We start from the raw sequence: 15,422 nt of genomic DNA on the forward strand, positions 1-15,422 counted from the left end.
ATATGCAGACACGCATGTACTGAGAATAAGACTACATTGCAGGAGCGCATCTTTTTCCTTCTTGATGGAGACTGGAAACTGAACAGCATTCTTCCTATTTTGAGTTTGGGGGAGAGCAGACAATGTGGAGGAGGATGCCGGTACTGGATGAGAAGAGAGAGAAGCAGAATGGAGATGAGCTAGGGAGAGGGGAGAGGAACACAGGTCCAGACAGAATGAGTTACAGTAACAGTAACAGTTAAGGCAGCAGGAGGGGCGTACCGGAAGCAGGGGCTTGGATATGAGTGGAGGCAAAAATCTGTCTACACACAGGAGTAATGTCTAATACTATACAAGATAAAATACTTTCATCCTGCTATTTATGGTCTCAACTCGCTTATTTTTTTTAGTTAGATGAACAGTTTATTTGACAGACCATAAGTTAAGACATAGATATTTTGCATCATTTATTGTTTTGTATTAACAGTAACCTATTGTGGTTTCTAGGTTGCTCTCAGTAGAGATGACTTAACAGTTTTAATGAAAATTTTGCTAGAGAATCTTGGAGAAGCTTCTTCACAGCCAAGCCCTACACAGTCTACCCAGGAGGCTGTGAGAGTCAGACAAGACGTTTCCAGTAGACCTGAGCACTTCATAGGTATAAATTGATGGAGATTTTTGCTTTGATTGTTGAAAAGAATTAGATGTTAATGTCATATTTACATTTAGTGGGTTTTTTAATTGTCCAGTGTAATGTGGTGTGAACTGATCCAATGCTGTATTATTTACTGTGGAAGATCAGAAGGGGCTGAGACTGCCTTGAAGTTCCCAGGGGAAAGAACTGGGCTCATTGCTCTAAAGGGAGGGCCCACCTCTTGTTGCCTGCATGATGCATGCTTGCCCTTTATTTGTGAAAGTTGAATTTGCCCAATTCAAGGGGCATTGAGGTAGTATTATTACGAACAAAGCTAGTGGAGGTAATGGAATTCCATTTGAGCTATTTCAAATCCTAAAAATGATGCTGTGAAAGTGCTGCACTCAATATGTCAGCAAATTTGGAAAACTCAGTAGTGGCCACAGGACTGGAAAAGGTCAGCTTTCATTCCAGTCCCAAAGAATGGCAATGCCAAAGAATGCTCAAACTACCACACAGTTACACTCATCTTACAGGCTAGTAAAGTAATGCTCAAAATTTTCCAAGCCAGTCTTCAGCAATACGTGAACCACGAACTCCCAGATGTTCAAGCTGGTTTTAGAAAAGGCAGAGGAACCAGAGATCAAATTGCCAACATCCACTGGGTCATCGAAAAAGCAAGAGAGTTCCAGAAAAACATCTATTTCTGCTTTATTGACTATGCCAAAGCCTTTGACTGTGTGGATCACGATAAACTGTGGAAAATTCTGAAAGAGATGGAAATACCAGACCACCTGACCTGCCTCTTGAGAAACCTGTATGCAGGTCAGGAAACAACAGTTAGAACTGGACATGGAACAACAGACTGGTTCCAAGTAGGAAAAGGAGTACGTCAAGGCTGTATATTGTCACCCTGCTTATTTAACTTATATGCAGAGTACATCATGAGAAATGCTGCGCTGGAAGAAGCACAGGCTGGAATCAAGATTGCTGGGAGAAATATCAATAACCTCAGATATGCAGATGACACCACCCTTAGGGCAGAAAGTGAAGAACTAAAGAGCCTCTTGATGAAAGTGAAAGAGGAGAGTGGAAAAGTTGGCTTAAAGCTCAACATTCAGAAAACGAAGATCATGGCATCCGGTCCCATCACTTCATGGCAAATAGATGGGGAAACAGTGGCTGACTTTAATTTTTTGGGCTCCAGAATCACTGCAGATGGTGATTGCAGCCAGGAAATTAAAAAACGCTTACTCCTTGAAAGGAAAATTATGACCAACCTAGATAGCATGTTAAAAAGCAGAGACATTACTTTGTCAACAAAGATATTGTCCGTCTAGTCAAGGCTATAGTTTTTCCAGTGATCATGTATGGATGTGAGAGTTGGGCTATAAAGAAAGCTGAGTGCAGAAGAATTGATGCTTTTGAACCGTGGTGTTGGAGAAGACACTTGAAAGTCCCTTGGACTGCAAGGAGATCCAACCAGTCCATCCTAAAGGAAATCAGTCCTGGGTGTTCATTGGAAGGACTGATGTTGAAGCGGAAACTCCAGTACTTTGGCCGTGCTGGGAAAGATTGAGGGCAGGGCACGACAGAGGATGAGATAGTTGGATGGCATCATGGACTCGATGGAGATGGGTTTGGGTGGACTCTGGGAGTTGGTGATGGACAGGGAGGCCTGGTGTGCTGCGGTTCATCGGGTCACAAAGAGTAGGACACAACTGAGTGACTGCAATGAACTGAAGTAGTATACTTTGAGAGAAAAAGCAAAGTAGGGATGCAGCATAGTAAAAGCCCAAAATAATTAAGAGAGAAAAGGAACTGGTGTCATACTCAGATGACTGGTCCATGAAATAGGAAGGTATTCTGGTTCAGTAACAGCTTTGCTTCTCTGTCTTCACTGGGGAGTGATACAGTCAGATACAGAAGGGAATTTTCCAGATTATTAAAATTGTTATCTTTCAAAGGCACTGAACCTTTTAAATTCAGCTATTTTTAAAAGACAATCTTTCTAACATACAAGGTTCCTTTCTGCTTTCTTGGCCAAGTATATAGAATAGTTTTATAATTTCACTGTTTTTCATCATTTAAAATTGTTATGTGAATATCATGTTTTGTTTTAGACTGTGAATAAGTTAGTATTTTCATGGCTAAAGTGAGATGGAGTGTTCCTTGTCCATTTAATAAATGACCCCAGACTGTTGTGCTTTTTTCACGTTTAAGTCATTGACTGTTAGTTATGGCAGCAGTCAGTTAAGCTGCCAGTAACTATACTAAGCCAGCAGTGCTTCTCCTATAGTTAGGTCTGGTGTGTTTTGAAGTCATAAAACAAATGCCTGGAGCAGTGAGCAAAATAAGGTTTTTGGTTGAGGATAGTTATGAGCACTATATGAATTTAGTGAGGCCTCCCTGCATCTCTCCCCAGGCTGAGTTCATGCTGCCGTGCGGACAAGTGATAGATACGTAGGCTGTTGCTGTAGTCAGACAGGAACAGTGTACTGTATGGACGAATAAACTGCAGCAGGCAAGCTTTATGTGGTTAACAATCTCACTATATTCACCTGTGGTCAGTCTGTGTCCCTGGTTCAAGCTGTATAGTTAATGTGGCACTTGGGAAAACAAAACAAGTTCTGATGGAAAAACTACGTGGGAATGTAGCTTATTTTCGGGAAAGGTAAAGGGAAAAAGCCTGGCGTTTTCCAACTTGGAGAAGCCTTAATGTAGTTAAAGCTATGCTGTGCTTGCTCTTGCAGTAACATGTAAGAATAGACTTTCCTATAAATGACCAAAATAATAGAATCCATCTCCAAAAGAGACTGCAGAATCACTTTGTAAGCAGGATTGAAAGCATTATGTATTCTTTGTCTAAAACGTTTCTGTCTAAAGATGAGGGATAAGACTGCATTACTTCTTGAAGTCTCTTTCACCTCAGAATTCCAGAGACTCCCTGTGCCACATTATATTTGAGGTCTCTTCAACTCTGCTTTTAAGTTATCAAAGGTAACTCTGCTTTTATCTATCAAAGGTAATGGATTGGATGTCATAGGTAATTAAAGATAGTGAGACATGAACTACACTAGCAGAGGATCTTTTACTGACTAGCTGTCTGCTCTTGGACAAAGTATTTTACTTTTCTCTGCCTCCAATTTCATAATCTCTTGAGAATAGCCTGTAACCAGTTAAGTGAAATGCTTTAATAATTATAAACTACAATTAAGTAGACTTGCGTTTGTAGGGCTTTTTAAAAAAAGTTGTCTTAATAGTCTTTGCCAGGCCGTCTTTTTATTTTTAATATAGATAGTCTGTGTACATTTTGCCCAGTACTAAATATTTATGGAATATATTGCTATTTTTGTTCATTGTTTCATCATGATTTAAATAATTCTTGAAAGTATCATATAAATTTAGAATCATGCATTATTATCCTAGCTTTATGTATACAAAATATGTATAAAGTCATATACATACTTAAAAGCTTACTAATTTTCATATTTATGTTTGAACCATTAGAACAAGAAGATGTGACAGACCCCAAGCTTGCTTTGGACCAGAGTGTCACTCTCCAGTTTGACTTTCACTTTGAATCTCTTTCTATTGTACTGTATAACAATGATACCAGCCAGGTATGTAGTTAATGTCTATATCTAGGAGAAAGTCCTTAGCTCTTGATATTCAATTTTAGAATATTGTCATTTTTTTGATGTGATTCTTCTTCTTAAGGTTGATCTCTGTTAAATTCTATTTGGCCTACAGAGTATGCATTGGTCTTGCTCTCTGTTTGCACTTTGTTAGTGTTTTTAATCTTTCTAGGCTTAGGAAAACTTTTTACTTTTTTCCAAGTAATATCAGTGCTAAAATATTTAGACCTAGCTCTAGGAGAAATATTTTATATGTGGATAATTAGCTATATGTACAGTTTTACTACATAGCTATATATACATGCATATTTAACTATTTAAGGAAAATAATTTAGTGGCTTTGGAACCTTAGAGGGTTATTTTAAAATTTATGATTATCTATGATATATAAGCATTATGTTTTCCTTGAATAAACTTTTTATTTATTAGATGATATGTTAAGGATACTGATGAGTGAATTGAGGAACCAAGGTCTAGTGTCATTATGATTTGAACCACATACTATGTCATTGATTTTTTTTAGGAAGCTTTTTTATATAGTGTCTTCTAATAAATGTTTTTTATTATATCAGTTGATTAGTATCATCATAATACTCATGCATATAATATAATAATACCCATAATAAGCACTTATTGTAAGTATTATATCTATTGTTTATGTCCATGTATATGTTTTGTTATGTTTCATATTATAAGAGTTATACAGTATTCATATATTATTACCGTTGGACCTTGAGCCAAGTATCTGTCATTTGTGCAATTCAGTTCAGTTCAGTTCAGTCGCTGAGTCGTGTCCGATTCTTTGCGACCCCATGAATCGCAGCACGCCAGGCCTCCCTGTCCATCACCAACTCCCAGAGTTCACTCAGACTCACGTCCATCGAGTCAGTGATGCCATCCAGACATCTCATTCTCTATCGTCCCCTTCTCCTCCTGCCCCCAATCCCTCCCAGCATCAGAGTCTTTTCCAATGAGTCAACTCTTCTCATGAGGTGGCCAAAGTACTGGAGTTTCAGCTTCAGGACCATTCCCTCCAAAGAAATCCCAGGGCTGATCTCCTTCAGAATGGACTGGTTGGATCTCCTTGCAGTCCAAGGGACTCTCAAGAGTCTTTTCCAACACCACAGTTCAAAAGCATCAATTCTTCGGCATTCAGCCTTCTTCACAGTCCAACTCTCACATCTATACATGACCACAGGAAAAACCATAGCCTTGACTAGACGGACCTTTGTTGGCAAAGTAATGTCTCTGCTTTTCAATATGCTATCTAGGTTGGACATAACTTTCCTTCCAAGGAGTAAGTGTCTTTTAATTTCATGGCTGCAGTCACCATCTGCAGTGATTTTGGAGCCCAAAAAAATAAAGTCTGACACTGTTTCCACTGTTTCCCCATCTATTTCCCATGAAGTGATGGGACTGGATGCCATGATCTTTGTTTTCTGAATGTTGAGCTTTAAGCCAACTTTTTCACTCTCCACTTTCACGTTCATCAAGAGGCTCTTTAGTTCCCCTTCACTTTCTGCCATAAGGGTGGTGTCATCTGCATATCTGAGGTGATTGATATTTCTCCCGGCAATCTTGATTCCAGCTTGTGCTTCTTCCAGTCCAGCATTTCTCATGATGTACTCTGCATATAAGTTAAATAAGCAGGGTGATAATATACAGCCTTGATGTACTCCTTTTCCTATTTGGAACCAGTCTGTTGTTCCATGTCCTTTACCGTGTTGTATTCATTTCTGCTATATAGCATAGTGATTCAGTTATACATATACATATATATATATTCATTTTTTACATTCTTTTCCTTTATGGTGTATTATAAGATATTGAATATGGTTCCCTGTGATAGACAGTAGGACCTTGTTGTTTATCCATCCTATGTATAACAGTTTGCATCTACTCCTCCCATACTCCCCATCTTTGGCAGCTACAAGTCTGCTTTCTATGTCTGTGAGTCTGTTTTTGTTTTGTAGATACGTTCATTTGTGTCACATTTTAAGATTCCACATATAAGTGATATTATACGGTATTTGTCTTTCTGACTTACTTCACTTAGTATGATAACCTCTAGTTCCATCCATGTTGCTGCAGATGGCATTGTTTCATCCTTTTTGTGGCTGAATCATATTCCATTGTATTTATGTACCATGTCTTCTTTATCCATTCAGTGGTTGTTTCCTTATCTTGGCTATTGTGAATAGTGCTATATGAATATAGGGGTGCTTGTATCTTTTCAAATGTATTTCTGCCTGGCTATATGGGCATGTGATTGCTAGATCATGTGGTACTCTATTTTTAAATTTCTAAGGAACTTCCACACTATTTTCCGTAGTGGTTGCGCCAGTTTATATTCCCACAAACAGTGCAGAAGGGTTTCCTTTTCTCCGTACCCTCTCCAGCAGTTTGTTATTTGTAGACATTTTAATGATGGCCATTCTGACTGGTATGAGGTGACAGCCTTAATTTCTAATGTTTAACGTTAATGTTAATAAAAGGTCAGAAAATGATGTAATGCAAAATGAACAGTTAAATATATTCTTCATTTCGATTAAGGTACTATTATTCTACTGGCTGCCCAGCCTTACAATCCTGTTGTTTTCTTTTACTTCCTTCTTTGTTGACATTCTTTATTCATTTGGACACCAAGTACTGTCAGTTTCAGTGAATTTCTGTTCTTTCCTGGAAGTTCTCACTGCTGCATCATTTGAGGCTTCTTAGCTCACACAGTACTGCAGTGGCTTCCTTGTTTGTTGTCATTCAACTTACACATTGGCACAAGTTCAGGTTCCTCAATGTCATGTAGCCATTTACAAATTCCCATTTTATTTTTTTTATTTTTAAATTTTATTTTATTTTTAAACTTTAAGATTCCCATTTTACTTAGAAAACAGTCAGTGTTACATTATGTGAATTTTAACTTATTAAAAAAGAACATTCAGTTCAGTTCAGTTCAGTCACTCAGTCCTGTCCGACTCTTTGCGACCCCATGAACCGCAACACGCCAGGCCTCCCTGTCCATCACCAACTCCCGGAGTCCACCCAAACCCATCTCCATCGAGTTGGTGATGCCATCCAACCATCTCATCCTCTGTCGTCCCCTTCTCCTCCTGCCCTCAATCTTTCCCAGCATCAGGGTCTTTTCAAATGAGTCATCTCTTCACATTAGGTGGCCAAAAGAATTGGTTTCAGCTTCAACATCAGTCCTTCCAATGAACACCCAGGACTGATTTCCTTTAGGATGGACTGGTTGGATCTTCTTGCAGCCCAAGGGACTCTCAAGAGTCTTCTCCAACACCACAGTTCAAAAGCATCAATTCTGCACGTAGCTTTCTTTATAGTCCAACTCTCACATCCATACATGATCACTGGAAAAACCATTGCCTTGACTAGACAGACCTTTGTTGACAAAGTAATGTCTCTGCTTTTTAACATGCTGTCTAGGTTGGTCATAACTTTCCTTCCAAGGAGTAAGCGTCTTTTAATTTCATGGCTGCGATCACCATCTGCAGTGATTTTGGAGCCCCCCAAAATAAATCCAGCCACTGTTTCCACTGTTTCCCCATTGTTTGCCATGAAATGATGGGACCAGATGCCATGATCTTTGCTTTCTGAATGTTGAGCTTTAAGCCAACTTTTCCACTCTCCTCTTTCACTTTCATCAAGAGGCTCTTTAGTTCTTCACTTTCTGCCATAAGGGTGGTGTCTTCTGCATATCTGAGGTTATTGATATTTCTCCGGGCAATCTTGATTCCAGCTTGTGCTTCCTCCAGGCCAGCGTTTCCCATGGTATACTCTGCGTATAAATAAGCAGGGTGACAATATATAGCATTGATGTACTCAGTGCCTCCAAATCGTCTACATCAGTAACCATACCAGAAACCCTATTATATTGTGATTAGTAGATGTGTCATTGGTTATTTCTATTAAAAGTTACAAATCACAAGTTTGTGAATTATCTGTATTTTTGTAAATTAAAGACATTGCAAGTTTCCAATAATAATTTCGTTCTGACCCATTTACATGCATTGTACTCTTTTGAGTAAGAACCACGGTGCCAAGAATTGCCCATCAGCAGCACCTTTATATCAATACACTCACTGGTCTGTAGTGAGCAATTACGGCTAAACTAAAAATCCTACTTCCCCAAAGATTTTCTCTCTCTGTGGTTTATTTATTTATTTATTTTTTTGCTTGGTTGGTTAGGTTTTGTTCTTTCAGTGTCTCATCATACCTATAGAAATTTGAGCTATGTGTTATGGTGTGGAATACATATTGAGGTCGTTTTTCCTTAAAGTTTAAATCTTGAGGGTTTGAGACCACAGTTAGGCCTCCACATTTCTTTCTAGACTCTTTTCCCTACTTTTCTTTTATTGAAATATTCAAGCCTAAGATGCCAGCCTGTACCTTGTGCCCCCAGAGCATCTTGAATTGTTTGCTCATGTTCTTTCTCCATCTGGAATGCCTTCTACCCCTCTTAGCTTGATTCCAATCACTCTCTGAAGTTCAGTTAGTTCTCACATTCTTCATGAATTTTTCCCAGCCCACAATTATCTCTTTGACCCTATGAGCTTTTGCTGTTTTTATTCTTTACCTAATCTCTTAATATTCTTTGTGGAATATAGGAAGATGTAAGTATGAGTAGATAAGTGACAATGTATCATTTTTTATTTATTTACAAATTATAGCATCTCCTTGTGATGTTCTTTGTAATAAATTTCCATTTTATTTTTTTCAATTAGAGTATAAGCTTACTAAGATCGTGTACCATGCTTTATCCTTTCTCATAAAGCCTTTAGTTCCTATCACAGAGTGATTTACAGAAGAGCCCATTAAATATTTATAAGTTAGAGTGATTGATTGACAGTTTCCCGATTTTCTTTTTGCATTGAACTGTAAATCAGAAAATTTTATGTATTAACCCTTGTTGAATATGAGCACACACACTTAGGTATGTATTTGCATGTGCATATACAGTCACAAACATGCATATTTTTCTTTGTTCCAGTTTTAATACCCATACTTTAAAAATTTGCTTTTAATCTCTGAGTTAAGAAATATGTTTAAAACTAATTACATACACCTGAAGATAATTGATTCTTTTGCTTGAAAAATGTACCCCAGGAATCCAAACTTGCATTTCATAATGATAGTTTCCGGCTCGGTGAACTCAGGCTACATCTTATGGCCTCTTCAGGGAAGATGTTTAAGGATGGCTCAATGAATGTCAGTATTAAACTTAAGACCTGCACTCTTGATGATCTCAGAGAAGGAATTGAGAGAGCAACATCAAGGTTTGTCATTTCTCAATTTGCTGCACATATAAAAGGTTGATGCGCTTGGCATTGTTACCAGGCATTGATTGCTTGGCTTCAGATTGTCAGAAGGGATCTTTTGATTATCATTTTTGGGATTCTGTTCCTTGGAATTATCAATGTAGGTCTTTGGTCATATTTCAGTTTGAAGTGCTTCAAGAAATAGTGCTAATTTCAGGTTCAGTTGCTTTTATGTTTGAATTAAAGGGAAGTTTAATAATATTGTCTTAAAAGTGGGAACTAAGAAAATGTAAGAATTTTAATAGTGAAATTCATGTGTGTGGTTCATTAGTGGTACATTTTTGTAAATTGTTTTCAGTAGGCAGAATCTTTTTTCAAAAAAGCCTTCAATTTATGGATCTTTGTCTTATTTATTTTGTATATATATTTTAAAACAGTTCTGTAAAATTTCTTTAAAAGTTTTAGTAGATCAACTATACTTAAATTTAAAGAAAAGACTCTACAGGATTAAAAAAAGTTTTAGCAGAAATGGAATCCCTAATTTTCACATTTATCAACTCATTTTTGAAAGAGTAATTCATATCACCCTATTGGAAAGTGAGAGACACGCAACTTTAGTGGCCTAATAATATTTTTATTCCTTTCACAAATAATGAGATACATAATATTTTTGTTCTTGATTATTTTTGGAGAAAAACTGTTCTGCTGCTTGAGCCCTTTGTCTTTCTAAGAGATGAATAAATGAGGGAAGAGTGCTTTCATGCATTCAGCTTTTCTAGTTTGCAAACTTTGTGTCTTGGCAAGGGTGCCTAGCCTAGCAGTCTAGGCGAGGGTGATAAAGACCATGCTTCTGTTTCATAGCCTGCTTTTTGCAGCATGCTTGAGGCTGTGTGGAAACTGTCATTGCAGACCCTTGATGAACACTGCCAGATTTGAATTACATGGACTAACTTGGGAGTCAGTTGTATCGAATGATCTTTGGAGATAAATTCCTTCAAGAAGGTTTTATTTTATAAAATAAAGAGGTTGTCTTTTAAATTTTGTGGGGCTACAATAATGTGTTTTGCCAAACTTCCTTTCAGTGGTCATTGATTTGTTTTTCTAGTATTGCGTTATAATTATAAAATGCTCTTATGATTACTTATTACCATGAACCTTGGCTGTGGAGGTTAGGAGACCCTGTCTTGGTTGCTGATTAGCTAATTAGATTGCAGTTAACACTGATCTGTTTTCTATACAGGTTGGAAACTGAAAGGTGAAAGAAAAGCTATTACAAGACACTTAGAAAATTTTTCATCTTTTTAAGTGTTTTAGCAGGAATAAAATATTGAATGTACATAAATTTTTTTCAGAATGATTGATAAGAAGAATGGTCAAGAGAACAACAGTTCTATGATTGACATAAGTTACCAACAAGGCAAAAATGAAAGTCATATTGATGCTGTTCTTGACAAGCTGTATGTATGTGCCAGTGTGGAATTTCTGATGACTGTGGCCGATTTCTTTATCAAGGCTGTACCTCAGAGTCCAGAAAATATGACTAAAGAATCACAGATTCCACTGAAACAAACTGCCTTAGCAAAAATCAAGATGGAGAAAGGTTAGCAGAATTTATTTGTCACAGATGATAACTTGTCTTATATTATACCAGAATTGCAAACAGGAAAAAAGAGAAATGGAGCATTTAAGAATGTAAAATTACTCTTTCAAATTTAAATATATTCAGAAGAAAAACCTTAGTAAGTGTCAATTTTTGAGAGAGAGGTAGACCCCTAGAGAAGGAAATGGTAACCCACTCCAGTATTTTGCCTGGGAAATTGTATGGACAGAGAAGCCTGGTGGGCTACTCTGTCAAAGAGAGTCAAACACAACTTAGCGACTAAACAACAGGAATAGAAATGTGTATTGGATCAGGGGCCAAGAAGCCTGTGCTCTGGTTCCAGCTCTGCCATTAACATTTCTTTTCTCTGTTAAATTGTAATTGTCTAAGCTCATGCATATTTCTCTCTAATGTGCAATTGAGCAGTATTGGAAAACTGCTGTTCACTGGCAAGGTCAGAATTTTATTTTTCCATTTACCTTTCTTAAACAGTAGGCATATGATATCTCTGTATTCATATATACATGTAATGCATTTATACTATAGATTGTATGACACTGACTATATACGTTAGGGTAAAATCAAAGTAAACAAGTAAAGTGGTCTGTGTGCTTTTAGCAGGTCTCTTGTCTTCTTCCTGATGTTCCCCTCACCTGTTTTCCCTTCCCTGCTCTTGCAGCATACATAGTACACACTCCGATGTATATACATGCATTGCATATATGCATTAATTCTGACAAAAAGAACTTCAAGACTATTTCTGTTAGGTCAAAGTCTTAAAACAGGGATCAAGATTGCATTATCCCACATAATCAGCATTAGTTAATAATTATTTATGGTTAGTCCTAACCAATCAGTTATTTATATTGTTACTTTCACCATATCCCTAACAGCAGGATATTAGAAGCAGTGTAGAAACTTACAGATAACATATACACAAGTGACAAGATTTACTTTACTAGAACTTTTATGGTTCCCATTTATGTTTCTTCAGATGACTCTCTAAGACCAAATATGATTTTAAATGCCAAGATCACGGATCCAGAAGTGGTTTTTGTTGCCAACCTGACAAAGGCTGATGCTCCTGCTCTAACAGCTTCATTCCAGTGTGACTTCTTTCTATCAACATCCAAACTTGAACAGATAATGACAGCTTCTCTGGGAGATCTTAAAGTGCTTGCTTGCCCTTTTCTCAGAGAAAAGAGAGGAAAAAATATTACCACAGTAAGAATGACTTTATATCCTAAGCTTGAATTGAAGGATGGCAGAAATGGTTGATTCATAGAATCCTAAAATATGAGGGCTCTATATTTACTCCAGCTTGAGATGATACAGATAAAGATGTTGAATTCCAAAGATGTTAAATGATTTACCCATGTTTGTAGTGACAGAACTATAGACTATTTCCAGACTTATTTTCATTATACCATCTTTTGCTGAACAGTATTTGAATTTTAGTACATACAAATCAATATTCCGTTTCAACTGTTGCTTTTTTTCACCACTATATATCCAATGAATGACTGAGTGGATGAATGAACCAAACATTCAGTGGAGTCACATGCCCAAAAGAGATTGTTTTTCTTTATTACAAATTAACTTCAATGGTGCTTTCACATTACTGTCAAAAAATGTGATTTTGGTTAAATGAATTAACTATCACACCATTTGGTTTTTAATATTAAATTGATTATTTTATGTTAAAGAGCATCATTATATAATGTGACTTATTTGCAGTGTTATTTTAAGTTTACAAAAAAATGGATGGATAAAGTGACTTGTGTAAAGAAATACAGTGCTGAGCTTAATCTGTACGTTATCATGAAACATTCTTAAGTGGGATCGTCTTGACATGTCACAGAAAGTTTATATTAATCATTTCTATTTAAAGCTCATCCTAATTTTTTAAAAATGAAAGCTGTTTAGTATTAATTCCCTCATTCAGTTCAGATGCATTTTATTTGTTTCTTTAATGATATTTAACAATATAGGCCTCATAGTTTTAATAAATCATTGAATTTGAAGATTTGCAATCTGTTCTAATAAGGACTTACAGGAAATTCAAGACTGACCTGTTGTTAATCATTGGGAAACTGTTCATTTACCTACCTTACCAAATAGTCTTTTTTTAATAAAAATGTTAACAGAACTATTTATTTAGAATAACAATTTCTAGTAATTTTGTGATCATAAAAATTATAATGAAATACCTTTTTCATTTACCTCTTTGCAAATGTAAGACCTTGCTTAGCTCATTTTTATAAATATCTTTAAAGTATATTTTACACAGGACATCATTTAAAAGATATTTTGGGCTTCCCCGGTGGCTCATACGGTAAAGAATCTGCCTGCAATGCAGGACATCTGGGTTCGATTCCTGGGTTGGGAAGATCCCCTGGAGAAGGGAACAGCTGTCCACTCCAGTATTCTAGCCTGGAGAATGCCATAGACAGAGGAGCCTGGTGGCTACAGTCCATGGGGTTGCAGAGAGTTAGACACAACTGAATGAGTTTCATTTAAAAGATATTTTAGACTTCTGCTAGTAAATGTGCATTACTACCTAAGAATTTGGCATAAAGGAATTCGTCACAACTGTTGAAAGTCCTTTACTGTGATCGTAGACTTGCCATAGTTTGGAAGAGCCCTCATGAGAGGTTTTCAGATAATTTAATTTGCTTTTCCTTTTAGTAATAGGCGATAGTTAAAGATCTCAAATTAAGTAAGACATGTCCTTAAGTAAATTTCACTTATCTGTTTGTAGGTCTTACAGCCCTGTTCTCTATTTATGAAAAAATATACACAGACATCAGGAAAAGAAAATATAGATATTAAAGTTGAAGAATTTATAATTAAGGTTAGTGCCTATCATATTATTTGGGTGAAAATCAATTTTTCTTTTTCTTATCTTTTGATTTGTCTCATGTTTAGAGCATTATGCTAGTCACATATTTAGTAATCAGTAAATACCCCTAATCCGTTTTTCTTTAATGCAAATGTTTGTTTCTGTTTTCTTTGAAAGACTGCAGTTGACCCTTGAGCAATGTGGGGATTAGGAGTGCTTAACTTTATAGTCAAAGACCCTGATATTGGGAAAGATTGAAGGTGGGAGGAGAAGGGGACGACAGAGGATGAGATGGTTGGATGGCATCACTGACTCGATGGACATGAATTTGAGTAAACTCCCAGAGCTGGTGATGGACAGTGAGGCCTGGCGTGCTGCGGTCCACGGGATCGCAAACAGTCAGATATGACTGAGCGACTGAACTGAACTGAACTTTATAGTCAGGCCTCGGTACATGCAGTTCCTCAGATTTTCCATGTCTGAGGTTCTAAATCTGTAGATGCAAATAGTGTAGTCCATAGTATTTGCTATTGAAAATTGGCATATTTAAGTGGACCCTCATGGTTCAGATTCATGTTGTTCAGGGTGAGCTATACTTTTAAATGTATACAGATGGTCAGGATAATTTTTATCTAGTATATTTGCTTGTGTGTTGGAGATTGGGTTTAGGTGGGAAGAACAGAGATGAAGGGGAAAGAGAAGGAAAGGATGGAAAAATGAAGTTGCTGTTATTTTATTTACAGTGTTATTTTTAGGCTTTTATTTGGGGTGCTATTTGGTTGAATTTAATATTTATGTAATTAAATGTTTTATATGTCTTATAAAATATTTTAATGACATGTATGCTAGAAATAAAGTATTAGAATTTTTTTATCTCTTACCTTTGAAGTATTGAAAAAGCAATCTGTTCTCCAATGCCTTTCACATTCTCTAAGTATGACCTCTTGGTCAATTACAAATGAAAAGTACAGAATACTTTATAAAATCTGTTTCTCTCTCTGTTCAAGGGACACAAAATTGAGGTGGTTAATAGCAATTCTGATAGTAGCTTTATTATTTAGGTAAATAGTGAATAGTGAATAAACCAAGGTTCAAAATAATGTCATTTGAATTACCATGTAAATAACAATTCAGTTTTCTCTCAGTGTAGTTGGTCTTGGGTGGTACTTTGTTGAGACTACACTACTAAATGGGGAGAAAACTTGAATTTGTATGCACTTTGTCTGAGACACTGGGTTAAGATGCTGAGGGACTGTTTTTCCATGTATATCACTTTACTTATATATATATATATGTATATAGGTCCAGGTTTGAAAAATCCTTTAAGGTCTTGAAGGGGTGATCCCATATGTCTGGGGAGAATGGTGTAGTGGAGTTGGGACTAAGAGGACTAGTTATAGGTTACATTAACAAGGCAAGGCAAAAAAGGATTTGGTTGACAGATAAGTTTGGGAAG

At 36.6% G+C, this 15,422-nt stretch overlaps 1 protein-coding gene across 5 annotated transcripts in view; it reads left to right on the top strand.

Annotated features, from left to right (window-relative positions):
- Positions 1–15,422, top strand: part of VPS13C (vacuolar protein sorting 13 homolog C) — a 181,463-nt gene that overhangs the window by 111,715 nt on the left and 54,326 nt on the right. For all 5 annotated transcript variants that reach the window (XR_011568837.1, XM_070797480.1, XM_070797481.1 and 2 more), the window contains 6 exons: positions 487–637; positions 4,124–4,236; positions 9,373–9,542; positions 10,877–11,124; positions 12,119–12,348; positions 13,886–13,978. Coding sequence is in view for 4 of the 5 variants with exons in the window: in XM_070797480.1 (XP_070653581.1) it covers positions 487–637; positions 4,124–4,236; positions 9,373–9,542; positions 10,877–11,124; positions 12,119–12,348; positions 13,886–13,978 (1,005 nt within the window). In the remaining variant the exon portion in view is untranslated. The remainder of the gene's footprint in view (positions 1–486; positions 638–4,123; positions 4,237–9,372; positions 9,543–10,876; positions 11,125–12,118; positions 12,349–13,885; positions 13,979–15,422) is intronic.

Source organism: Bos indicus, chromosome 10, assembly GCF_029378745.1.
Source record: "Bos indicus isolate NIAB-ARS_2022 breed Sahiwal x Tharparkar chromosome 10, NIAB-ARS_B.indTharparkar_mat_pri_1.0, whole genome shotgun sequence".
Classification (NCBI taxonomy): Eukaryota; Metazoa; Chordata; class Mammalia; order Artiodactyla; family Bovidae; genus Bos; species Bos indicus.